The 27,317-nt window shown below is 44.5% G+C and overlaps 1 protein-coding gene across 1 annotated transcript; it reads left to right on the forward strand.

Annotated features, from left to right (window-relative positions):
- The first annotated feature begins 6,725 nt into the window (after positions 1 to 6,725).
- Positions 6,726 to 26,102, forward strand: LOC146350122 (P2Y purinoceptor 8-like). Its single transcript, XM_084841770.1, has 2 exons — positions 6,726 to 6,846; positions 24,370 to 26,102. Exon 2 carries the CDS (start codon positions 24,411 to 24,413, stop codon positions 25,473 to 25,475), a length of 1,065 nt encoding a protein of 354 aa, XP_084697896.1. The 5' UTR covers positions 6,726 to 6,846; positions 24,370 to 24,410; the 3' UTR covers positions 25,476 to 26,102.
- Positions 26,103 to 27,317: the final 1,215 nt, after the last annotated feature.

A 27,317-nucleotide genomic window follows, 5' to 3' on the forward strand; every position in this document is an offset into this window, starting at 1 on the left:
CATCTTCCTGGAGATGCATCATAGATGTGGGACATCATCGCGAGGGTTAGTGCATGCAAGAGCTTCAAATTCATAGATAGGAAAAACAACATCTTCCTGGAGATGCATCATAGATGTGGGACATCATCGCGAGGGTTAGTGCATGCAAGAGCTTCAAATTCATAGATAGGAAAAACAACATCTTCCTGGAGATGCATCATAGATGTGGGACATCATCGCGAGGGTTAGTGCATGCAAGAGCTTCAAATTCATAGATAGGAAAAACAACATCTTCCTGGAGATGCATCATAGATGTGGGACATCATCGCGAGGGTTAGTGCATGCAAGAGCTTCAAATTCATAGATAGGAAAAACAACATCTTCCTGGAGATGCATCATAGATGTGGGACATCATCGCGAGGGTTAGTGCCTGCAAGAGCTTCAAATTCATAGATAGGAAAAACAACATCTTCCTGGAGATGCATCATAGATGTGGGACATCATCGCGAGGGTTAGTGCCTGCAAGAGCTTCAAATTCATAGATAGGAAAAACAACATCTTCCTGGAGATGCATCATAGATGTGGGACATCATCGCAAGGGTTAGTGCATGCAAGTCCACTATGTAAAATGTATCATTTTAAGTGGAGGAATGTTGAGAATCTCTCCTATTAATATTGTTGGAAGTTTAAAGAAACAATAGCTTCAGTGCCTACTCAACATTTAATTTGAACCACATTTCTCATATCTCTGCAATATTGAAGTACGTCCACTATGGCAAATCGTGCTCATATAGAAATCCATGTGTGCACTTACACGTGCTTCAAAAGCAGCTTGATTTAGACAACTGGTACAAGCTTGTTTTCACTAGCACTGTGTTTTCAAGGGTTGATTCAGCCACGTAAGCATCTGATATTACATCACTCAATGAATTACCATTCAACAACTCAAAAGTGAGCTTACCAGCTGTTTCCATTGAAAAGTATTATTTTTAATTATGTAAGGCCCTATACATTGAATACAATAATTGCTTCATTAAGGTAAGCTATGTTCCATCTTGCCTAGACAAAGCATTCATGAGACCCCTATTGAAAAGCCCTCCGTGGATCCTGATGGTTTGGTGAACTATAGGCCTGTGTCTAAGCTTTCATTCATAGTCCAAATGGTTTAGTATGCTGCGGCACCTATTTGCTTCACATGAGCAAGTCATCGTTTACATATAAATATGTGATCTCACTATAACTAACTGTATAGATCACAAAAGCCTACATCAGTTGAGTTACTTCTGTCAGACTGATTTCCCAAGAAGAACTGACTAGTTTGCTTGCTTGTATTAAGTTCTTATTTTTCATGGGAATCTTTTCCGTATTTGCACTATAGAATTGTAGCATCATAGACTTGAGTGTCATTCATGTACAGTGCCACGTTTATGGTAATGTGTTCTTTCGTTTGCAAATAAAATTGTTTCCAGACCATTTTGTTTTTCTTTTCAACCATTTTGTATTTTGTCAGACATGACACTAAACATACTCTGTTCAGAAACTTTGGCTTCTTTTCATAGGAATCTACTATCATTTTGCCACTAGGCAAATGAAACTTACTAGAAAACATGCATAGGATTGTGCTGCTTATTAATAAATAAGTACATTATCCCTTACAATGAATAATACTGTAGAACTCCACTAGAGGAAGCTGTTTCATGAGACAAAAGCATGAGCTACATTTGCACTGTAGGAACTTTTAACTTCCTGGAGCTGTTTTGTAACTTTTGGCCTACTTTCCATTTTGTAACCTTCCAATAAATTAGCACAAACCAAGTCCAAGATGTAAGGCAAATTCAAAAAAGCAGAATAGGTTTATCAGTGTTCGTTAGCCATAACAGCTAAATGCCTCCTCTATATTCAATGGGGATGGGCAGTAGGGAAAAGCTATTTCTATAATGGAATATAAGCATACTGACTAATTTAAAAAGAGCAGCAAAATTATGCTAACTCAAGTGTGAGTTTTGGTGTCAACTCTGAACCAAGTATACCCAGTTCTTGATCAGCATTTTTTTCCACGCTTGTACATGAACAAAAAAGAAATCATGCATACCCCCACAAAAACCTGCACTGATAAAAACGCGACAAGCAAACAAAATACCCTTGAAACAAGCACAGGTCTGCTATGTTTTCATAAGCTTCCTCTGACTTGCTTTTTACAACTGAAACCAGTTAGAACCCTTTTTTGTAGAAGTGGGAGGTTTGAACAAGTAACAGAATTATAAGCAGGAAGGGGATGTTCCAGTTTGGTTTCCTCAGCTTAGTTCCACTTCCATTATGCACTGAGATGCAACTGAGCAGGGGAACAGGGATGTAGATGGGACACTGGAATGGTTGCTCAGGCCACTGCTCTGCTGCTGTTTGCTTGAGGTTCAGAACACTAGGTGTGGAGTCCACACATGCCATGAAATCCTTATTTTCAGAGGTTCAAAGTACCTCACAGACAATTCTGGCTTTTTCCTGCATGTCCGGTGCAAGAGGCTCACATGCATTCACCCCAATGATTCATATTTACAAGGGACAGCCCTGATTTGCTACTATTTGTCCTTGGTAAATCACTGTCTGGCCCTTTTTGCCTTTGGGCAAGATGTTAGAGATACCTTTATGGATTGCGAGAATGGCCACTCTTCAGTTTTTATCCCTCTCCGTTGGCTCTTTAGAAGTTAAATCTTGGACTGGGGGGAGCAGAGCCATATCTGAGTACACATACTTGTAAATAGATATGTACATAAGAACACTTTAAGGCAGAGATGGTGAACTTATTTTGGTCCAGGGGCCAGCTTGTCCCCAGACCAATGAGTCAAGGTAGAAGATGTTAGTGGGTCGGGGCATGGCACAAAGCCCTGCCCCTTGCCCCTTACATCATCTGCAGGCAGCAGTTAGAGGGGCTGTTCTGTAACATCACAAGTACCTCTCTTTCTTTGAGGCCTGGTTGGTGAACATAAAGAGCGATGATTCCTGCAATACTATGACTTAAAACAACTGTGATTTTACAAAATCCAGAAGGTACAAATGGTGTACAGTGTCACTGTGCAAGAACACAATGAAAAGCATACCAGACAAAAATGTGTGTGTGTGTTCCTATGGAAAAGAAGCAACAGAAGGCATGGGTAGACACCACAAGAGGAGAAAAGCGGCTCAGTGAGAAATCAATGTTGTTTATGTCAGGACCATGGGGGTGTCTCCACCAGCGATTTACTCCAAGCTGGCTGTGTGTTGAGGTCATTAGGGATACATGATATTGCGGCCATCCAGCAGCCACTCCAGAGCTTATCAGGGAAAAACTGGATTTCCTGAGACTGCTTAAAGTCCTATTATTTTCCTTAAGTCAGGTTCTCCACGGTATAGTTGCTGTGTGCCCCAACTCCTGCATTTACCTTGGGTATGCTAGCCCTGCCCAGGGGTGTCTTTCATTGTGACCCCGGTTAAGGGGTGTTTCCTGTGTGTTTCCTGTCCCTGCACAAACCAGTTAGTGCCTCCTCAGAAGTAACTCCCATTATGCTGAATGAGGCTTTCCCTCTGAATGCTGTGTTTTCCCATGGCTTGTTCTGTCTTCCCCCCGTCCCCTTATTGGGGAAATTCGGACAGGAAGAATAAGATGGAATAGCTATACAATGCCTTCTAATTGGCTGTGCCAAAATTCCTATTTCTGGAAGCAATGTTAATGTTCCTGGATAGCTGGGAATCTCTCTCAAGCCCTGAAATATAATTCCCAAGTGAGTTTAAGAATGTGACACCCCCCAGCTAGTCGGAAGGAGCAGAGAAAGTGAAGTAGTTTGCAATTTGAATGGAACTGTGAATTGGGTAAAGAAGATGATGCACTTTGAGGTGCAAGGACTCTCTGAGAACTGAATATAGGGTTTCACACCTCCAGTGTGTTGTTGCCTCTAATATGCTTTGTTCAGTTGTTATTTTATTTCTATCCAGCCCAGTATCATCGACACTGACTGGCAGCGGCTCTCCAGGGTTTCAGGCAGGATTCTTTCCTAGCCCTACCTGGAGATGCTGGGGATTGAACCCAGGACCTTCTGTATCCAAAGCAGGTGCTCTACCACTGAGCTGTGGTCCAGTTATGTTGCTCAGGCAAGCTGCTTTGGAATTTAAATTAGCAGTTATTTATCTTAAACATGAGCATGTGTAGTGAACATTTAAGAAAGATAAAAGATGTGTATTTATGCTTTCCTAACATATTTACTATGTGGTGGTAGTAACAGTAATATCATGTAGATCTATATTTAGTTATCTGTATTCAGGCATTTGACTGCTAAATCTCATAAAGAAACTTTACAAGACATTAATTTACCATCTGCTTGGAGGGTCAGTTTTATGCTCAGCCTCTAAACAGTTTCCCTATACATTTTCTATACATGCTGAGCAACTGGCATGAGTTATAGTTTCACTTATTAAAAACTAGGGCTGTGCACCGCTTCGGCCCGAGGCCTGAACCCTGAGTCGAAGTGGGCTGCTTGGGGCCATTTTGGGCCCCTTCCGAGGCGAAGTGGAGGGGGCACAAAGTGAACCAAAGCAGGTTGGAGGCTCTCCAAAGCACTCGGTGTACTTCAGAGCTTCGGAACCCCAGCCTAGCCACACTGCCGCCTCCAACTCCTTACCTGAGGTGACTCACAGGAGTCGCTGCCGCCTCCGTCACCACTGTCGCCATCACTGCTAGCGCCGCTGCTGCCACTATCGCTGCTGCTGCCGCCCTCACCACCTGCTGCCGCCAGCTCCTGAGCCCTGGACGTGTTCCAGCTCTTTTTGGCAGGAGTCGCCATTTTTAAAATGGCGACTCCCTGTCACAACAGCTGCGGAAGCTGCCACAACAGCAGCAGAACAGCAGCTGCCACAACAGCAGCGGAAGCGGCAGAGGCGGCGACAGCAGCAGCAGCGGAGGAGGAGGAGGCAGTGGCAGCAGAGGGGTGGGCTGCGGCAGCCCAGGTAAGGAGGTGGGGGTTTGCACGGGGGCATCGGGGGGGGCCCAAGCGGGATTCGTATGGCTGAATCCCGTTTCGGGTTCAGGGCCGAGTCGGTCAGGGGTCCCCCAAATCAGCCCGAGCTGAATCTGGCCCGTCTCTGAAGCCACAAAGCAGTTTCTGGGTCGGACTGGGGGGTCCCTGCACAGCCCTATTAAAAACCACAGGTTCTGCTGGAAAGATGGTTTTTGAAAACAGCATTTCTTAATACTACACTAGACATGTAAGGAAATGCCATTTTCCTACCACATAATAACTGACCCATTTTCCCAAGGTTTCTGAATATTTATGTCCACTGCCCAAATGTTATTGTGGCCCTTCCCTACCTTTTAATGCAGTCATGGGCAACTTCCAGGGGTCAGAGCAACATTCACCCCACTGAATGCTGGGGGTGCAGCACCAGAAATGGGGAAAAGGGCTCCTATTTAAAGCAAAAAGCTGCAGTTTGGTGTCATTTTGCTATAAAATAGCCCTTACCCCTGCTGCTTGCTGCCAAAATTTGTTGGTGAACCACAGATTTTTGGTTTTAAAAAGAGCCCTTTTTTCCTGTTGCCATTTCTGTGCCACCGAAGTTTGGACTTGCAGCAGGGAGGCCACAAAAAAGGCCAGGAAGAAGGACTGCATGTGGGCTGCATGTTGCCTACTCCTGTTTTAAAGCATCCCTAGTCAACAAGATTCTTTGAGAACAGAAACTCTATTGAGGCTTTAGGTCTACTCATGTTCCAAGAATGTGTGGAGGGGAGCGGGGCACACAGACTGCTCTCCCCACTCCACGCATAACCTTTGTGTGTTTAGAATAAAGGTCTGAAGGCAGATTCCTCCCAACTGGAAATCCTGTACAGAGTTCCTATCACGGGGAGGTTTATAAGTGTGTTCAGCTGAATGTGCTTAGAATTGCTCTTCAGGCCTTTCTGTTAAATGCATGGAAGGGGTGGAGGCATTGGGGGCAGGTCTTATTCATGTATCCCTCTTCCCATGTTTGCAGGAAATGCCTGAAGAGGCTAGAGAGTTTATTGAAAACTCAGTAAAATAACAAAAACAAAAGCAGTTAATTATACAGTTATGGGCGCACAATCCTATGCATGTTTAGACAGATAAAGTCCTACAACTTCCAGAGTTCCCTGGAATTGTAGGACTCTCTCCTGTCTAAACATGTGTAGGATTGCCCCCTACGTCAGTGAACATAGATCGTTCCTGGTTCATGTCCTGGAAGAAGACAGCAAAACCTTCCCATTGGCAAGAAAGGGGTTCCCATGCACCTTTGCATAGAAGCTCACTAACTTATGTGACAGACCTTTAAATATGGAATATAAACATATGTGGGGGGAGGAGACAGGATTATGCTCGCCAGCCATGCCCCTCGAAAGCTGGTTAAGGTCAGAGCTAGCAGAGTTCAAGCAAGAGTACAGTACCAAGTGTGGAAGACTCTGAACACCAAGTACCAAGACAATCCAGAGTCTACTTGCTGGTGGCTGTTGTATCTTCAGGTTGGGAAATTTGGGGTTAGGAAAACTATGTGGGTGGGGGAAGCACTCCCTCCTCACCACTACTGCTGTAATAATAATCAGAGCTCCCCTCCTCATAACAAATTTAAAGTTTGAACAAAAAAAATTGGGCAATCATTTCACCGATCTCTTGCGTCAGCCCTGTTTTGGTCTTTAGTGATTTATCAGGGAAAACACAACTGCTCATGTGTGTGTGTGTGTGTGTGTGTGTGTGCGCTAAACCAAAAGCTTGAAAACTCAAAGGAAGTGAGTGTGTCGCAATGCAGCATGCAGTTAACGTTCAGACCCTTGGAGAAAAATGAATTTATTCCAACAACGAATCTTCAGGGTATCAGATGTGGACGATTAATCAGGTAAATTAGTTCTTTTTTAAAAAATTGGGGGAAGAAATAACTGTTTTTAGCAAACATAATTGTTTCATTATGTAATATTTGTTTTGCTTAAATGTTATTTAATTTACAAGTAAGTGTATTAGGAACACAGGAACGTAGGGAGCTGCCTTATAGTGAGTCAGACCGTTGGTCCATCTAGCCCAGTATTGTCGACACTGACTGGCAGCAGCTTTCCAGGGTTTCAGGCAGGTTTCTTTCCGAGCCCTACCTGGAAATGCCCAGGGTTGAACCTGGGACCTACTTTATGCAAAGCATGTGTTCTACCACTAAATTATGATCCAGTATTGTTGCTCAGGCAAGCTGCTTTGGAATTCAGATTAGCAGTAGTTTATCTAAAATATGAGTGTGCTTGGTTTACATTTAAGAAAGATAAAGGATGTGTATATTATGTTTTCCTAATATATTTACTGAGTGTGATACTAGTAGAAGTAGTGGTGGTGGTAGCAGTAGCATCATATAGATTTGTGTTTACTTATCAGTACGGAAGCATATGACTGCTAAACCTTATAATGAAATTTTACAAGACAGTAATTTACCATCCACTTGGAGGGTCTGTTTTACTCTCAGGGCGCGATCCTAAGCATGTTAGGCAGAACAAAGTCCAACAACTCCCAGCATCCTTCCAGCCAGCCATATTGTGACCCTTCCCTACCCTACCTGGTAAAACTGGGGTGGGCAGTGTCCACGGGTCAGGGAAACATTATCACCCCTGGAAGTTGCCCCCCACCAACTCTTATAAAGCTAACTTTTAGTTCTTATAATTAATTAGCTCTTATAAATCTAGCAGGCAAGCCATGTGAACACCAGATCTCCTGGTATGTTTGGGCTGATGCTGTAAAAATGCACTACATAGTGTTTTATGCTCCTTACTTTCCCAAGTGAACCTTTGTAATATTTGCTCTATTAATAGAAAATCAAAGAACAGGGAAAGTAAATGGGTGTTCCTTCAGCAAGCAACAGATCCCCGGACAGTAGCATATAGCACCCTCATCCCACAACACTAAACACCAGTTTCTACCTATCGCTACATAGAAACACTCTCTCTCAAACTGCAGACGGCGGTGTTTCTGCTGTTTACTGTGGAGTAGCCATGCTTTGTTCATCTGCCTGGGGAATGCATCTACAGGGCATTTTTACTGGGCATTTGCATGGTGTCATCATAAAATTATTGTCCTCTGTTTTTTCCTATGCTCCTCCCATCTTTTTTTGAACCACAGAAATTCTGACTTCTCTGTGTGTGCAATGAGCAGAAGAGTAGGGCAATCTCCCCACATATAGATCATCTAAGTGGCAAGTGCTAGGCAGCAATCTACACTGCCAATTTAATGTGGAGAGGGAACAGTTTGGGGTTGTTTGTGACACATGATGTTGTTCCCAATCCACAACAACCCTTCAGATTCCCTCCGGAAAAGGTGTATTTTCGCAGAGTACTTAGTCCATTTTTTCTTCTTAATGTGGCTCCCATGCAGTTAATCTCTTGTGTGCCTCATTTCTCTGGATTAATGGGTGTGCTCAGGGGTATGTCTTTCACCTGGCTGTGACCTCAGTCACCCTCCTTGTCATCTCCCCCTGCCCCCATTGTTGTGCTTTTCCACCATTTTACAGTAGCCTGAACAGATACAGGTCAGGTTTTTGTACTTTGCCACTCACTATAATTAATTCTTCTTTCCTTCTCCAACCCGCCCCCCAGAAATAAACGATCTGAGTTTAGCTGGCTGATTTTCTAAGATGGCTAAATCTCTAAGTCTCTAAATTGCTAAACCTCCCAAATACCATAGTCATTAAATCGCTAAATTGCTAATTCACCATAGCACTAAATCGCTATACTGCTAAGTCACCATACAGGTAAATCACTATCACACTAAATCGCTATACTGTTAAAGCACCAAAGCAGCACCTTGGGCTTTCTCCTGTTTAGCGTTTTAGTGATATGGCGATATACCATGGCTCTGTATGTGCAATATTGCTGTGGGGTTCCATCTCACAGTAGGGACATCAGAGTTTCATTTCTGTGGAGATTGGCAGACTGTGGGGACTGGCAAGCACACTTGTTAGTGGGATATAGGGAAACTTCCAGAGAAAAGGCTCTGCTCCTTTTCTCTGGATGCCCCATATCCCTTACAATACATTTCCTTTCCCTAAGCAGGGGAAAGAGGGGGGCAGGGTCCAAGCCTCTCATACGTGGTTGATGATGTTCATTTCAAGTGGTGGGACTCTACCCACCCCACCCCAAGATAAGGCGGATTAGAGTGCAGTATGATCTGTTAAAATGGTTGGTTTGGGAGGGGTATAGTCTGCTTTTTTCAAGTTAGTGTGCTGCTGACAGGCCAAAGCTGATTTCAGGAAAAAGCAGAGAAAAGCTGAAAGTGATTCTCAAAGCGTTTCTGTGAAGATGACCCCGCACTCTTCCATCTTGGTTTTGACATGTGCAATGTGGTATTAGGCAAATGATCCTATCACCATGTATCTATACACTGACACATCTTTGCAGTCAGCACCATTTTAGCCCTTGTGTTTTCCTGCCTATATTTGTAATTATTTAAAAATTCACATAATAGAACTGAAATGAAAAAGCATTTCAATAGAAATTTAAAAGTTGATAAAGAGCAAACAAACATGCCGCCTTTCCAGTTTTTCTGGTCACACCATTTTACCAAACTGTTTATTTTTGGTTCATTTCTTGGGTTTGTATCTTTTGTTCTTAATATCATTATAGTTGTTGTGCAATCACACTTAAATTAAATGTTTTAAATAGGCTAAATAACACAAACCCTTTAGTACAATTAAAAAAAAATCTAAATGTTTGGAAAAAAATGTAAATACAATGGCTGCTTGGGTGAATTGTCTCTTCCACACCCACACCAGCTATGTCATGTCCACGACTGTGGATGGAATATAGCGGGATGTACACACAGAACGTTATATCACCCGAAATGTAGAAAGTCAATTACAATTCAGCATATAGCTTATAGCAATGGAGAAATGATTTGATAGCACTAGGAGCTGCTAGAAGCATCCTTTGTTATGCATACCCTGCAAAGCATGGGATTGTTCATTCAGTAAATATCCATAGTCATACAGGGGTGAGCAACTTGTGTCCCTCCATTTATTTTGGCCTACATCTCCCATCAGCTCTAGCCAGCATAGCCAATGGTGAGGGATGACAGAAGTTCTAGGCTAAAACATCTGGAGGGCCACAAGTTAAGACTGCAATCCTTTAAGGCTGCAATTATTAAGGCTGCAATCCTTTATGCACTTACGTAGTAGTAAGTCCCATGGAACTCAGTGGGGCTCTCCTTTGAGTAGGATTGCACTCTTTTGTCAAATCCCTGACTCCGGTCAGACAAAAATTGAGACCATCACAACCATAGTGATATAGGCTCATTCACAATAACCAGGCCAAAATCAGTACCCAGTCCTAATTAACAACATTTACCAGTCAGCATTTGATTTGCCTCATCTACCTACCAGAGACTGTGAAGATGCAATGAAAGGTCTTCTTAACTGAGACTTCCCAGCACCCAAAAGAAAGGATTTTCCCACCAGCCCTGCTGTTCTCTGCCATTTCCTGAGTTGGGGCAGGATGCTGCGGCCCAGGGTCCCCTCCTCTTCATGTGCTCTGAGAGTGAAGGGCTAGAACTGCTTCTTCTGACTTCCCTCGTATGTCCACTGACACCCTACTAGTAAGAATCTGAGGGAGATATGTTGGACACAATGCCCCTTTTGGAACCCTTAGAACTACTGAGTGAAAACAAGTTTCCTTGCAATGCAGAGCTGGTATTTTCAAGTAAGAAAATGTGTTCTAGATTCTGTGTACTCCAAGGCTCCATCTACATGGAAACAGAATGAGAAGTGCTTTCTGGTTGTATCTGGATTTTCATGAATTCACTTTGGTCCATCAGGGGCACTTGAAACAAGAACAGCGGAGTATACAGTACCTAAAAAACCACTTTCATCAGTCACACAGCACTCGAAACCCCCATACTGCGGAGTGGAAGAGAATTGAACATCATCAACCCCGAAAGTGGTGCTCAGCAAATGAGAGAGGCTTGTTCCCCGCCCCCGCCCCTGTCCATGCTCTCCTCCTCAGGAAAGTTTACTGGAAGTGCTGAATTAAGCCCCTGTACTTTATTCCACACCTCACCCTTCTCATTCACCATTGGGATATTTTGAAAGATTAAAAGATACTGCACTATTGTGAATGGGAAAAACAGGCTACATAATCTGAATGAGGGAAGCAGCTGCTGCACTATTCTGAATGGAAACACAGGCTACATATAGTTAATGGGCAAAGCAGCTATTCCACTATTGTGAATGCCTGAAACGGCATAACTGTGACACTGTGAATGGGAGAAAGAGGCTAGATATTGTAGATGGGAAAGCAGCCGTACTGCGAATGGGGAAAAAGAGATAATGGGGGGAAGGGTGGCGGCCCCACTCCTTGATCATGTCACTGCCAGGTCACAAAAATAGGTACAGCCAGGATTTAATGCAGGGGAACAGGGCACACTGTAGTGGAACTGTGAGGGAGCCACATTTAAGGAAAAAAGATGCACTAAAAGGACTTTCTGAAAATGTGCCTTTTCCAGAGGGAAGCTTTGGGGTTGCTGTAGATTGGTGACAGCATAATCTGTCATGAATGACCCTCATGTGCTTTCACTCCGCACTAAATCGGCCATATAGATTAGGCCCAAGTTTCAGAAGCTAGCAGAGAGAGACAGAGATAAGACCACATCTGTTCTTTCTCTGACAGAAGATGCAGAACACAGCAGAGCGGTTTACACCTTGCTTGCTAGCATGTAAACCTCAGACTATGCTACAACATCCTCACAAACTGCTGTTAAACATTCCTAAGACATAAAATTGGGGCAACTTAGCCCCCATCCCACTAGTCTGTATGTTTCCCACTTACTATTGTAGGATCTACCAAGTCACTAATACTGATGATGATTTCAACTTTCAAAGAAGATTTTACATATGGATATAAACTCCTTTATATCCATATGAAGAATTCATTTAAGGATTTTCAGTGGAACTGTTCCCAGTTCCAGGAATTCTATGTACCATCTGATTATTCGGGACCTTTGCCTTTCAGCATCAGGCTGACTGGAATAGAAAAGAATCGAGTGGGCGCATTCACATGACACATTAGCCCACCAAAGTACGCACTGTGGGTTCTTCCGTGAACAACCCACAGTGCATGGTTTGTGCACTTGACAGACCACCAGGCTTGCAGCAGCTTGTTTCCACCCTCCTTCTCCCCATTTCCATCTTGGTCCTCCATCCAATATCCCTGGGTCCTGCGTGGCAGAATCCATCTTGTCTGCCCGTCATGACCCCGTCCCTGCTCCACTACCCCTTTTCAGTCACCACTTTTTGTCCCTTTAATTTTTTTTTTTTGGTCAGTCTTTCACAATAGCGCTATAGCAGAATACCACTATAACACCATGAAGAAATTTTTAAAAGGGGGAGGGGGAAAGGCAGCCCATGAGTGCAGGGATGAAACTGACCAAGACATTGACAGAATGGGGAAAGTAATGAAAACACCTACAAGCAGTACAATGTGGGGGAGTCAAACAGGAAAACGATGTCCCTGGCAGCTGTCAGTTCCTTCATTGGAATATCGCTATAGCACCATGAAGAATTTTTTTTTTTAAAGGGGGAAACGTTACATTACCAACTTTGCAAGAGGATGCCCAGGATTTTAAGGGTGGATCAGAGCCTTGGGTGACCTCCTTGTAATGCCAACTTCCTGAGTTGGCATCCCCTCCTTTTCACAGAAAAAGCTGACTGGGTTCAGATGGCATGATAACTCATTGTAGGTAGTCACTAGGGTTGTCCATCACTGGGAAATCCAGCCTTTTTGGGGCCTGATGGATTCCTGTGATGGATGGACCTGGCTCGGCTTGCATTTGTGAGCTGAGCCACACAATAGTTTCCTTAACCTGGGAACTTTACTGAGGTTTTTTGTGCAAAATTGTGGGCCAATTTGTGCAAAATCACAGCTGTAAATAGCACAATTTGCACAAAATCATGGCTGTTAATGGTCTAATTTGCGCAAATTAGACCATTTATGGCCGCAATTTTGCACAAATTGCGCTATTTATGGCCACAATTTTCATCAAACTGGCTTGTGATTTTGTGCAAACCCCCCCCCCCATCTGCAAGTTGGCTTGACTCATCACACCAAGTCTGGCCAAGTAACGGTGACTGAGTCAGAGTTTGGGAGGCCGAGGTGGCGAAAACTCGCTGAGCTCCATCTCCCAAATGGATTCCTCGACATCCCATTGATCACCCATGATGGGTTGGCATGTCGTGCAAACCCAATCAGTATGTTGGAGTGTCTTTCCTTCCTAATTGAATAAACATAGCCATTTCCCATTCATCTAAGGCTGGGGTGTTGCAGGGTAAGTTTTGTCTGACCCCACTTCAGACAACTATAAGGTTTAAACAGGACCTTTACTTAATTTACTTTTAAACAGGACCTTTACTTAATATTAACAGGGATCTTCTTGTTACAACTAAAACAGGCAAAGTAAGGTAGGCAAAAGTGAAATCAAAACCAGCATTCCCAGTTCCCTAATATGCATTAAACATTTAAGGTAAAGGTGTCCCCAACCAGTCGTGTCCGACTCTAGGGTGTGGTGCTCATCCCCATTTCTAAGCCGAAGAGCCAGCGGTGTCCGAAGACGCTTCCGTGGTCATGTGGCCAGCGTGACTGAACACCAAGGTGCACGGAACACTGTTACCTTTCCCGCCGAGGCAGTACCTATTTATCTACTTGCAATTTCTTGCTTTCAAACTACTAGGTTGGCAGGAGCTGGGACTGAAGACGGGAGCTCACTCCGTCACGCGGCACTCGGGTCTCGAACTGCTGACCTGCCGACCTTCCAGTCTGCAGTTCAGCGTCTTAACCACTAAGCCACCGTGGCCCTTTAAACATTTAGTGGCCTTTTAACCAGTTATTTCCCCCTTCATACAGAGGGTTTTAACTAATGTCTGTTGCTTTTTCCAACAAGGGGTAGGAAACTTTGGATGGTTGAGGGGCTGCATTGGTTCCTTTGGAACCCTCGGGGGCAGCACCCCACCCCCCACTTCCAGCAGAATGGGATGTGCTGTCAGAACTCCAGCGATTCTTCTGGGAAACAAAGCACATGGGGAGCACACGCCTTGTTTCCCTGCAGGATAGCCCCCCCACAGCCTGCCAGACAGCTGTCATTCTGCAGAAAATCAGCCATTTTGCTGTGAAGCAAGGTGTGCATGGAGCACACGCCTTATTTACCAGTAGAAATGCTGCAACATGGCAGTGGCAATTTTCAGTGGCGAGCAGGGGGCACACAAACAGCTTTAGTGAGTTGCATGCAGTCCATGGACCGCACATCGCCCACCCCTGGTTTAGGATTAGAATCAAAAGACATTTATTTTTCAAAAACATAAGTCACAACAAAATACTAACAGTAATGTATAAAGAATACCACGGAATAAAATGTAATCAAATGATACCATACAGAATAAGACATTAATACTGAATTATCTACATGACTGGATAGATATCCCATTAACTAGCTGGAAGTGATTGGAAAAGCAGGACAGTGCTAAGCCCCCCAGTGATGAGCGATCAGGAAGATGAGACAGCTGCCATATCTGTCTGGGATAAATATCATGAACTTCTAGCACCACACCAGTAACATCTCCAGGAGCAATTGTCTCTTATGATAATGACTTTGAAGTGGCCAGAATAGTGACTTTTTGTCACTATTCAGTCTGGTGTAGTGGTTGGACTGGGACTTGGGAGATGCAGGTTCTAGTCCCCACTTGGCCATGAAGCTCATTGGGTGACTGTGGGCCAGTCACTGACTCTCAGCCTAACCTACCTCACAGGGTTGTTGTGAGAATAACATGGAGAGGAGGAGAACCATGTAAGCTGCCTTAGGTTCCTTGCAAGAAGAAAAAAGGTGGGATTAATGTAATAATGATAATGATGTCTTAGTAGGATCATTTTTATAGCTTTGTACTTTTAAAAAAACAATTATGCACAACTTATTACATTTAATAGGGAAAGAGATAAGGTTATTTCTCTCCCTTTCCCCAATATTTGTAACCTGGAATTTTAATTATTTGTTGGCCAAGGATCAAGGATCCTGATTAGATGGAAGAGCCCCACTCACGTAGCTGTATGCATGTAGGGCCCCTTCCTCGCCAACACCAAATGTGTAGCCAGTGGGGGGAATTGGTAGCAGGCATGGTGTGGGAGTGGTGTGACTGGTGGTGCCTTCTCACTGCCCTCTCAGACTAAATGTGTGAAGGGGTTTATATGAACACCCCTTGCAGGTTCTGTTGACTTAATCTGGAGTTAGGTATAATGCCTGTTTTGGCAGCGGCTGCATTCCCCCTTAAGAATCAGGTTGGTAGCTTGGGGTGTTCTCCTGGATCTAGCACTGCTCTGAATGCCCAGGAGACAGAGGTAGCCAGAAGCACTTTTAGTAGCTTAGGCTGGTAATACACCAGCAATGCCCTTCCCTGGGGAAGATATGCATGACTTGGTAACATCCCGATTAGATTTCTATAACATGCTCTACACAAGGCTGCATTTGAAGAGTGTTCAGAAACTACTATTGCTTCCAAATGCAGCTATGCAGCTTAGGTTGAGTTATGTACACAGCACATAACTCCAATGTTGTTCCATCTTCATTGTTAACGCATTTGTTCCCAGGCACAATTCAACAGCCTGTTTTTTACTTTTAAAGCCCTAAAGGCGCAATCCTATGGGTTGCGCTCTTGTGAGATGGAAGCCTATGAACTTGGAGGCTTCCGTGTATTCAGTGCCCTGCTGGGCTGGAGCCAGCAGGACAGGAGGAGTGGTGGAGGCGATCTTTACCTCCCTTTCCTCCAGTTCTTGCATTTTTCACTAGATGGGCTTTTTCACTTTGAAAGGGGAGGAAGGGAGGTTGGAAGAGGCCCAGGATAACTCCGCCCACCGGAATACCCCCTTTCCTGCCTTTTGGAGGATGATTTTCTGATCACGGAGGCCAGCCGGTGCAGGTTTTTCCATGCTGGCGAGGAGGGGGTGCTGATCTCTGGCTCTCCCTTCCGAGAACAGAGCGCTGTCTCCAGCCTCAGCGGGGGGAATCCTCACTATCCCATGGCCCCTCAGACAATGTCTACGGGCCATACGATTGCTCTTTAAATGGTCGACGACTAGGATATCTCCAGGACTGCCTCCTCCTGAATAAACCTACTTCTGATCAGCATCAGAAGCCTTGTGTCCCACTGCTGTCTTACTAGAGGTGAGCCCATTGGACAGGTGTCTAGGTTATTTTTTTTATTATTATTCATTCATTCATTCATTCATTCATTCATTTAATTTCTATACCGCCCAACAGCCGAAGCTCTCTGGGCGGTTCACAAAAATTAAAACCAAACAACACTCAATAAAACAATTTAAAATATATAGAACATTAAAACCACAATATAACAATACAACCACAATAAAACCTAGCAGCAGTGCTGGAGTTTAAAATACAGATTTAAAACAGCAAAGCTAAAAATTTAGAAAGCTAAAATGCTAAAATGCCTGGGAAAATAAAGAGGTCTTCACCTGGCGACGAAAGGAATACAATGTAGGTGCCAGGCGAACCTCACCAGGGAGCTCATTCCAGAGCCGGGGTGCCACAGCAGAAAAAGCCCTCCTCCTAGTAGCCACCCGCCTCATTTTCTTTGGCAGAGGCTCATGGAGAAGGGCCGCTGATGATGATCTTAAGGTCCGGGCAGGCACATATGGGAGGAGGCGATCCTTCAGGTAACCTGGCCCCAAGCCATTAAGGGCTTTGAATGTTAACACCACCACTTTGAATCGGGCCTGGAAATGGACTGGCAGCCAGCGCAGCTAGAAAAGTACTGGCGTAATATGAGCTCGCAGGCCAGTCCCTGTTAACAATCTTGCTGCCCTATTTTGAACCAGCTGAAGTTTCCGGACCATTTTCAAAGGCAGCCCCACGTATAACACAATGCAGTAATCCAGACGAGAAGTTATCAGAGCATGGATAACTGTAGCTAGGCTATCTCTATCCAGATAAGGGCGTAGTTGGTATACCAGCCTAAGCTGATAAAAAGTGCTCCGTGCCACTGAGTTCACCTGTGCCTCAAGTGACAGTTCTGGATCCAAGAGCACCCCCAAACTATGAACCTGATCCTTAAGGGGGAGTGCAAACCCCTCCAGAACAGGTTGATTATCACCTAGCCGGGCAGACGAACCACCCACTAACAGTACCTCCATCTTGTCTGGATTGAGTTTCAGTTTATTGGCCCTCATCCAGTCCATTACTGTGCCCAGGCACTGATTCAGAACAGCCACTGCCTCACCTGGTTTTGATAAGAAAGAGAGGTAGAGCTGGGTGTCATCTGCATATTGATGGCACCTCAGCCCACACCTCCGGATAAGCTCCCCTAGCGGTTTCATGTAGATGTTAAACAGCATGGGGGATAAAATAGAGCCCTGTGGAACCCCATGGCAAAATTGCCATGGCACAAAGCAATAATCCCCCAGCACCACCTTCTGGAATCAGCCAACCAAGTAGGAGTGGAACCACTGTAGTGCAGTGCCTCCAACTCCCAACCCAGACAACCTATCCAGAAGGATACCATGGTCGATGGTATCGAAAGCCGCTGAGAGGTCCAGGAGAATCAACAGGGTCGCACTCCCGCCATCCCTCTCCTGGCAGAAGTCATCCCACAGGGCAACCAAGGCAGTTTCCATTCCAAAACCAGGCCTGAAGCCTGATTGAAATGGATCTAGATAATCCGTTTCATTCAACAGTGCCTGGAGCTGTCCTACAACCATCCGCTCAAGCACCTTGCCCAGGAAGGGGATGTTGGCCACTGGCCTATAATTGTTAACATCCTCTGGGTCCAGGTTAGGCTTTTTCAGGAGTGGTCTAATTACCGCCTCTTTTAAAGCAGCAGGCACCAGCACTACTCCCTCTCTCAAGGAGGAATTTACAACCTCCTGGACCCAGCCAGACATCCCCTCCTTGTTTGATTTAATAAGCCATGAAGGGCAAGGGTCAAGCACACAAGTGGTCAATCGGACTTGGCCAAGCACCTTGTCCACATCCTCAGGCCTCAGTAACTGAAACTCATCCAATAAAACTGGACCAGACAATGCTCTGAACACCTCTTCCAATGGAACTGCATTAATGGTGGTGTCCAATTCATGACAAATCTGAGCAACTTTATCTTCAAAGTGCCATGCAAACTCATCACAGCATGCCACCAAGGGTTCCACCATCTCTCTCCCTGGCCCAGAATGTAACAGGCCGCGAACCACTCGGAAAATCTCTGCTGGACGACACTGAGAAGATGCAATGCTGGTGGAAAAGAACTGTCTCTTTTCCACCCTCACCACAGAGTAGGCTTGATAGTGGGCTCTTACCTGTGTTCGGTCAGACTCAGCACAAGTTTTCCTCCACCTGCGTTCTAGCTGTCTCCCCTCTTGCTTCATTGCCCTCAGCTCAGGTGTATACCAAGGAGCTGGCCACCGGGCTCTGCTCAGAGGGAGAGGGTGCTTGGGCGTGATCGTGTCAACCGCCCGAGTCATCTCTGCATTCCACAGAGCGACCTGGGCTTCGACAGGAGCACCAGCCATACCAGCAGGAAAATCCCCCAGAGCCCTCTGGAATCCATCGGAATCCATTAATCTCCGGGGGTGGACCATTTTAATAGGTCCCCCACCCTTGCAGAGGGGGAAGGCTGTCATGAGTCTAAACCTCAGCAGGAAGTGATCTGTCCATGACAAAGGGACAGATGTTAATTCCTCCACTTTCAGATCACCATCCTCCTGCCCAGTTGAGAAAACCAGATCAAGCGTGTGTTTTATATGCATTGGGCCGATAACATGTTGGGACAGCCCCATGGTTGTCATGGCGGCCATGAAGTCCTGAGCTGCCCCAGATATAGCGGCCTCTGCATGGAAGTTGAGATCCCCTAGGACCATCATCCCAGGGGTCCTCAACACCAAGTCCGAGACCACCTCTGTCAGCTCAGGCAGGGAGTCTGATGGGCAGCGGGGTGGGCAGTACACCAACAGAGTCCTTAATCTGTCCTGGGTACCCAACACAAGGTACAAACACTCAAGATCTGCACTCGAATGAGCAGGAAGCCTGGAGAGGGAGATTGAATTCCTATAGACCACGGCAACCCCCCCTCCCCGACCCTCAAGTCGGTGTTGGTGCCGCACCGAGTACCCAGGAGGGCACAGCTGGGAGAGAGTGACCCCTCCCACTTCCACCACCCAGGTCTCAGTAATACATACCAGGTCAGCCCCCTCATCCACAATCAAATCATGGATGAGGGAGATTTTATTTTGGGCTGACCTGATATTCAGCAGCAGCACCATCAGACCCGAGGGCAGACTGGTAAGGCTGCCAGGAACCATCAGGTTGCGGGAAGAACCAGAAGAGGGGACAGCTGTAAGGTGTCTAGCCCCTCTTCTCCTCAGCTGGCCTGTTAATCCCCCAACACCATACCTCCCCCTGCCCGTGACCACAGTTATGGTGGCACCTCCCCCACCCCCTGAGTTGCCCAATAGTCCTCCCAGGCACATATTAAAATGTTAGGATATAAAATGCACAACAGTATAAAAGAATATAAAAGATAAAAGAGATAAAAGAGAACAGCAGCTAAGAAGGAGCAGATAAAGTCCACGTTTGCCCCTTTCTCCCTCGTCTTTAAAGCTGCTGCCCTCTGCTGCTGCTATTTGCTGCTGGTATCTGTGGCTGCTGGTGTTTCTGGAGAGGCAGGTGGGTGGGTCTTCAGGTCCTGTTCTACGCGACTCCAAGTGCGACGCTAAGTGCGCACTTAGCGTCGCACTTGGCGCGATGCCGAGGCGCATGCCGAGGCACTGCCTCTGGCAGCCCCGCCTTAAGTACCTGCGGGCGGGGGCAGAAGCAGGCTCAGGCTCCACCTGGTGCAGCTGCTGGCTGGTCCTCCTTCCCCCCGGCAGTTATAGAATGCACTCTCAATGGAGACCCACTCAGCTCCAGCTTTGGTAGCTGCAGAAGCCGATTTATTCTGAGTTACATTTATGATACTTTCTGCTGTTGCATGCCTTTTGATATGTTTGCTTTTAGCTTTGTTTTATAATTAGCTTTAATAGGTTCTGTATGACTTGCTACTTGCCTAGGCGGCCTTTTAGGTAGAGAGGCTGGTTTAAAATACTGTAAATAAATAAATATGTGGTACTCCAAAATCTGTTACCTGAGGTAGGCTGCTTCACCCTTTCTAATGGTTGTGTCAGCACAGCTGCTGAGCTTAGAATTCTTTTGAGTTCCGTTCACAGCTTCTTCATGCACACACTGAATGTGGGTGGATGTGAATGTAGGTGGATGAGGAAGCATGTGTGACATTAAGGTGACAGGCCCTACCCCCAGCCTCACAAATTGTAACCTCTGTGCACACGAGTGTTATGTGGAGAGAGTTCTTATTCTCCATGTATCGTCTCCATGTGTTTGGGAAGTCTGTTTTCCTGGGCTCCCAAGCATGAGGACAGAGAGACCCCTGCACATACAGCTGCATGCATGGGGATCTTTACAGTCCTTACAATAAATGGACATAGACTGGAGTGGAGCCAAAGACTGGAATGCTCTGCACCCCCCCCCCCCACACACAAGTGCATCCATTGTATGCATGAAGAATGCGTGGAAAGGGCTTCGTACTAGCAGCAGTCAGCACAATTCTTTGCATGGGTGGTAGGTGCTAGCTGATTCTGCACACCCAGCACTTGAAAAGTTCACTCTGTGAAAGTGCTCTTAGACACAGTTCAGGCAAGCACACCCATTACTCTTAAAAAAAATAATAATAATAGAAGTGGCCCTCAGCACGAAGTGTGCAAGGAAATGCTCCGTAACAGGAAGTGCGTGAGTGTACCAAGAGTTCCTTCAGCCTTCTCTTTGAGGGCTTCTGAGTCCCTCAAGAAACAAGCAAGGCAATAATTAGCCTGTGGAAGCAGGGAACTCTCTCCCTTTTCTCAGTTACAAAATAGCAGTGAGGAAAGAGGGTCACGCAATGAAGGGTATGTCACAACAAGCTAGTTCCTACTTTCTTTATTTTTTGTAAGTGACACACAATGGGGAAAAATGGGTGCATTTCCTAACATCATCATGTCAGGAGGTAGTTAAAAGTCCTCATACTACTTTCAGTGAATAAATGGCAAAAGACAACAAACAACATAATCTTTTTGCCCCATTTCCCATCACCACCAGCACTGCCACCATTCTGGCCTCCGTATTTGAGGCTACAGCGGGCCTACAATCAAGGCCTCGCATGCATTCCTGTACTAATCCAAATTCTCTTGTTTGGAACCATACCTGGATTCAGTAATGATACTGAATTTTAACAAACAAAAGAGAAACCCACAACGGGTTTCTAGCTCTGTAAGTCTATGAAATATGTAGACACAGAGGAAATAGTTTACCTCACTTCTTACTTTTAAAGTAACTTCCACAACAGGCAATCATTCACAAACTCATTTCAGAGAGCTACACATGCATTTACTTGTTGTTGTTTTTAAAATAATATTACTGAAATCATTTGTGGAACAGAGTACAGCCATATACAACAGAGCACAGGGCACCTCTGCCTTTAATAGTTGTGTATAGAAGATGGATGAATGAGAAAAGCTGCACCTATTGAAATTCTCTCTTGAACGTGAAACTATTAAAAGCACAGGCGTCCTATCTTTTTTCAGGGCAGCTTAAATACAGCCTTGTATTACTGCACATTATTAACTCTTAAGGTAAAACTTAGCTTAGGATATACTTCACTGAAGCTGTGTACTATTTTTTATGTAGGGTTCCTTGGTGTTCATTTGGAGGCTGTGTTTCTGTCTTTATTGGCACCAAGCAAGGCTGGAGCTACTGCACTTGGTGCCACATTCCTCCACTACCTACCTACCTACCTCTCTCTCTCTCTCTTTCTCTCACACACACACACACCCACACACACACACTTTTCAATAGACTGAAGCATCACTGTTTTTTCAGGTTGCCACCTCTTACCCTGGATACTGGGTATTGTCCTCTGGGACATTTCTACACAAGGCATTTATTGTGCGCTCGTCATTCCCTACCCACAGTTGTTTACAATCACAATACCCTTAGACAATGACGTGATGCTCCAGTTTCACTTCTGTGTCTAAAGAACACTTTTGGTGAGCTTTTAGAGCAGGGAAAATGCGGTATTGAATTGTAAAAGCAAAAGGAACTGTATTTTTTTCACTTGTGCATTTGCACTATTCCACCATACCACAGTGCCACCTAGAGATTATGTAACAGAAAAGAAACACTCTTCGTATAGTGCTCGGATCTCAATTCTACAATGAAACCGAAACTAGATACAGTGTATTAACAGCCAATTAACAGCCTCTTGTAGAAAAGCTCTTACAAAACTCTTAGAAAGTGTAGGAAATCTCCATTAGAAGTGGAGGGAAAGGCAGTTTCATCTCCTTCTGTCCATCCCTCTGTGGTCCCCATGTCCACCTGTCTCCTCCGAACAACATCAGGTGTGGCATTCAAATGACAGAAACAGGGAGAAAATGAATGTGTGAAGTTACAGCTGCCTTTTCTCCTGTTTTACATGAAGATTTAAAGGGCATTGTCTGACTAAGGGATAGAGCCAACCCTAACCTCTTCCCTTTCCTGCTGCAGCCATAGGATTCTAATTCTAGACACAGCAGGCAGTGAACTAAAGGAGGAGCAGGAAATGTAGCAGCCTCATATGATGCTTCAGAACATTTAAAAGTGCATGGATCATCTCAGTGTGGGGATCTGGCAACCCTATTTCCATCTTGAATCAGAATGAAGGATTTTTAGCATGCTGCATGTGTTAATTGGCTTACCTGGTACCAGTATGTTTGCGTTATCAGCAACAGCTGCATTGTGAATGACCACTGTTAATAGTCATTGTCACCATCAGTACTTTCTGCATTTAATTTCCTTCAGACCTCGCTGCTTAAAATTCTCCCCCCGCCCCCACCATATGTACTGCATATAAACCTGAAGCTCTCCACAATAATCCATGCATCTGATGAAGTGAGATACTGTCCATGAAAGCTTATGACAAAATAAATGCATTCGTCTTTAAGACAGGGGTGAGCAACTTGTGAACCTCCAGATGTTTTGGCCTACAACTCCATCATCCCTCAATACTGGTTATACTCACTAGGGCTGATGGGAATTGTAGGCCAAAGCATCTGGAGGGCCACCAGTTGCCCACCCCTGGTTTAAGGTGCCACAAGATTCTTTGTTGTTTTTCCACACATACTTTCTTATGAAGGACCTTTCAACTTTCAACTTTTCATGATTGGGTTTTCATTCTCCTGAACAAGCTATGCTAATTCTACTGAAGACAAGATGGTAATCTTGGATAGGATTAGAAAATTTATCAACTGACTATTGTGGTCAAATACTATAAATGACCCCAGCAAGCCCTTAAAAGATTGCATAGAGACAGAAATGACCCATGTAAGTATAAAGAAAGGTAGTTAAGTGAATATACACATGTGTGTATCACTTTTGTTGTGCTATAGTAACAAAAGTGGTATTCCATAGATAGCAGGCCTAATTATGATGACTTACTTATACACACCCTTCTACATATATATGGACCATATCCCTCCCACCCATACATAGTGGCACAATGCAACCCCTTTATTATCCCTATTTAATTTCAGGCACTGCTGCTAAATTTGCAAGTTTTATCCTGAAGGTATCTCCTTCCTAGGGATGGAAGAAGTTTGGTCAGCCTTGTTCCCATTCCCAAATGTGAGACTTTGTTATTGTTCTAATGGGGAAAGTGCACATCGGGGCACACATTTTTAAAGCACGAACCCAAATGCATACTTCCCCCCATTGACTAAAGCATGAAAAAACATATTTCCCCCCAAATGTGTGTTTTTAAAGTGCATTTTGCAAACGCCATCACCAGCTTGGGAATAGGTGAACTTTGCCCAAAAAATGTGTTCTCATTTGGGGGGTGCGAACAGGGCAACTTCTGGTAAAAAACACACAAAACCCAATCAAAATGACATTTCTCTACATCCCCCCTCTCTCTATGTTTTGGTGCCACCTCATGTCCTTCTTCTGCAACTACAGGCTGCTCTACTAGCCATTCTGTTTCTCGCTATGTCTACTTATTTTTCATGTTGCATAAGCAGCTCCCTAAACTGGAATGCTGGGACAACTCAGGGCCAGTTTCATGACGTGTCAAAAGTAGCCCTCTTTCGTTAGTAGCATGGTCCATCTGTGCTAACTCTCATGGATGTTTATGAGCTTTTATGCATTCACATGTTATGCACAGCTGAGCTTTTAAGGGTTTTTTTTTAATTGAACATTTGCCTAATAGATAACATCTGAAGAACAAATACCATTATTATACTGCTCACAATGAGGGATGATTTCACCAACATATATGTCTCATTCTTAAATCTAGAACTAAGTCTCCGCCAGTTTCAAGTTCTTTTCTGAAGAAGGATGCCTCCAGATATCCCACTTGCCCTGATGTCGAGAAGGTTGCTAGAGTCATCGCCTTCCAGTCCACGAAATGTGTCAGATGTCACACTGGAGGATCTTCAGAGTGCTGTGATCAAGATCACTTTGCCTACCCTCTTCTCCATTATCTTCACCATCAGCGTTCCGCTCAATTCTGTCTCCTTGTGGTTTCTTTGCCGATATTCAAGGCCTTGGACTCCTACCATAGTGTTCTGTATTAATCTAACCATCGCAGACTTGCTCTACAGCATGATCCTCCCCTTTCAAATAGTTTACCATGTAAAAGAAAATAATTGGATCTTTGGGGAGGCACTGTGCCACATCGTCACGGTCCTGTCCTATGGAAACATGCACTGTTCCATTTTAACCATGATGAGCATCAGCATAGAGCGCTACCTGGGAATTGTTCACCCTTTGCGCTACAAAGTCATAAGACCTATTAGAACTGCTGTTCTGACATGCGTCATCATTTGGGCACTTGTTTTACTGCCACTCATCCCGCTCATGCAGAATAACTTACTTATTCATATAAAAGAATCATCCATGGTTACCTGCTTTGACGTTTTGCCAAAAGAGATGTTTAGCTCGTTATCATCCTTCCTCACTTACTTTGGCTCTCTGGTATTTGTCTTCTTTTTCCTGCCTCTGCTCGTCATGGGATTTTGCTACATCTCAATCATCTTAACACTTCTTCATTCCTCTTCCGCACAACTCAGAGAAACTAAAAAGCAAACAGTCTACTTGATCATAGTGTTGCTGTTGGTGGTCACAATATGTTACATGCCTCACATTGTCATGTCAGTTATCCATTTAGTCCTTGCTTCCCAACAAGAATCATTTTATACAGGGTATAAACTATCATTTGCAATAGCCAGCTTGAACTGCTGCTTTGACCCATTGGTTTATTACTTTGGCTCCAAAGAATTTCGACAAAAGATACAGAAGAAGCTCTGCAGGTGCGTGGCTGTTGGTTTCAGTGAAAATACCCCTATTTTTTCAGAGCATGACATGCAAGTAGCAACAGTACGGAAAACATCAAATATATAGGCTGTATTTCTCTGGAATATAATAAACTTTCCCATTGCACTGAATTGTCATGAAGTTTAGGAGCCATTACATTGCAGAACCTCCTCAACTGCAAACCATACAGAAAATGATGCCAAATACTTCTGGGAGACCAAATGAACAATTAACATCATCCATGATTCTCCAAGTTTAGAGTAAAGGCAACTGATGTCAAAGTCCAGACTAGTGTGAATGAGGGACACTTCTTTGATTAAGATGCAACTGTTTCTCAGGTTTGTGGTATATGCCAAAGGACTACAACCAGAAAAAAAAAATTAATCAACTACTTTTGACTGTCCAGAACGTATGGACCAAATATTAACAGAATATTTGGTTCAATAGAGGGAGACATCTTTTAAGACCATCTTCCTGGAATGTCATAAATTACCCTAACCATCAGCCAAAGGATGTAGGCATTGGGAGCACTAAGTTTGCTTACCCTTCTTTAATACTGGTGATGGTCCCACAAAGCTATGTAAATCGAAGCCCTGCTATATGGTGTGAAGCATATTTTGTATGAAGATTGCCAACACTTATAATGATGTAGCAGATGTCATTCTTAAGATCTTCAATCATATAGTTCTAATAAAACAATGCATATTGTATCTACATTGGGATCTTAAGTAAACTTAATGTAATCTTCCTTGTTGCCCAGGTAAAGTTCAAGGGCAGAGCTGGGCAACTTATTCATTTATTATTTCTTTGTTACATTTATATCCTGCCTTTTCTCCAAGGAGCCCAAGGCAGCTCAGGTGGTCCTCCTCCTCTGCAATTCTCACGACAACCCTATGAGGTAGGTTAGGCTGAGAATCAGTGACTGGCCCAGAGCCACCCAGTGAGCTTCATGGCTGAGTGTGGACCAGAACTCAGATCTCCTGAGTTCCAGTCCAGCATTCTAACCACCACACCGCAGTGGCTCTCAGCTTGTGGCCCTCTAAATGTTTTGGCCTATAATTTCCATTAGCCCTAGCCAGCATAGCCAATGGTGAGAGATGATGGGAGTTGTAGGCCAAAACATCTGGAGGGTCACAAATTGCCTACCCCTGTTCTAGGGATATTAGTGAGAACTCCTGGCCAGTTTATATAGTCAGTGGAATCAAGTGGCAAAACTATTCCTGAACTGTACCACTTCAGATTGCAGAGTTATATGTTTTGAAACAACTGTGAAAGAAGCATATCATGGAGGAGTAGGGTGTTCCTGCCATCTGGAGGCCAAAATGGTACAGTCCAGGAATAGTTTTACCCCTTGATTCTGCTGATTCAGCAATTGGCTCTCAGTTATGGGATAAAATAACACCATCTGGGTTTGGTAGGGTGGTCACTTACATGTTTCCAAAAAGAGGAACTGTATCACTCAAAAAGAAGACACCAATTTGCATAGTATTTGCATATTGTACATATACATTATGCAAATATTTATGTATAGCTGCAAATGTAGTAATAATAACTATTATTTAAGAAGAAATACAATACAACTCACCATAATGGAGAAGACTGTGACCAGGTGACCTGCGTGGCTGTTCAGACTGCTGTCCAGGTGGTCGCTGCTGACTGGCAACTTCAAGACTCCTGCTGCTCCCCCTCCTGATGGTGCATTGACTTCAAACCAGACTTCAGCTCGACACTTCTTCAAATAGACGACACCTTCAAATAGACGACTGTCCTCTGCCAGCTCTCCAGAATAGAGGACTGTCCTCTGGAAAGCAGCACGCCTGGCCACTCTAGGAGCCAAAATGGTAGTTGGAGGAGAGGTAGGGTTGTTTTTTTGCAAAACAGCTCACTTCTCGATGAAAAAACACTTGGCTGTCTTTTAGGGATGCACCG

Source organism: Heloderma suspectum, chromosome 3 (assembly GCF_057233095.1).
Source record: "Heloderma suspectum isolate Gila_16-S chromosome 3, 16-S_ref, whole genome shotgun sequence".
Classification (NCBI taxonomy): Eukaryota; Metazoa; Chordata; class Lepidosauria; order Squamata; family Helodermatidae; genus Heloderma; species Heloderma suspectum.

Excerpts from the sequence above, each read along its gene's own strand:
- LOC146350122 (XM_084841770.1), top strand. The coding sequence starts at position 24,411 with ATGCCTCCAGATATCCCACTTGCCCTGATGTCGAGAAGGTTGCTAGAG.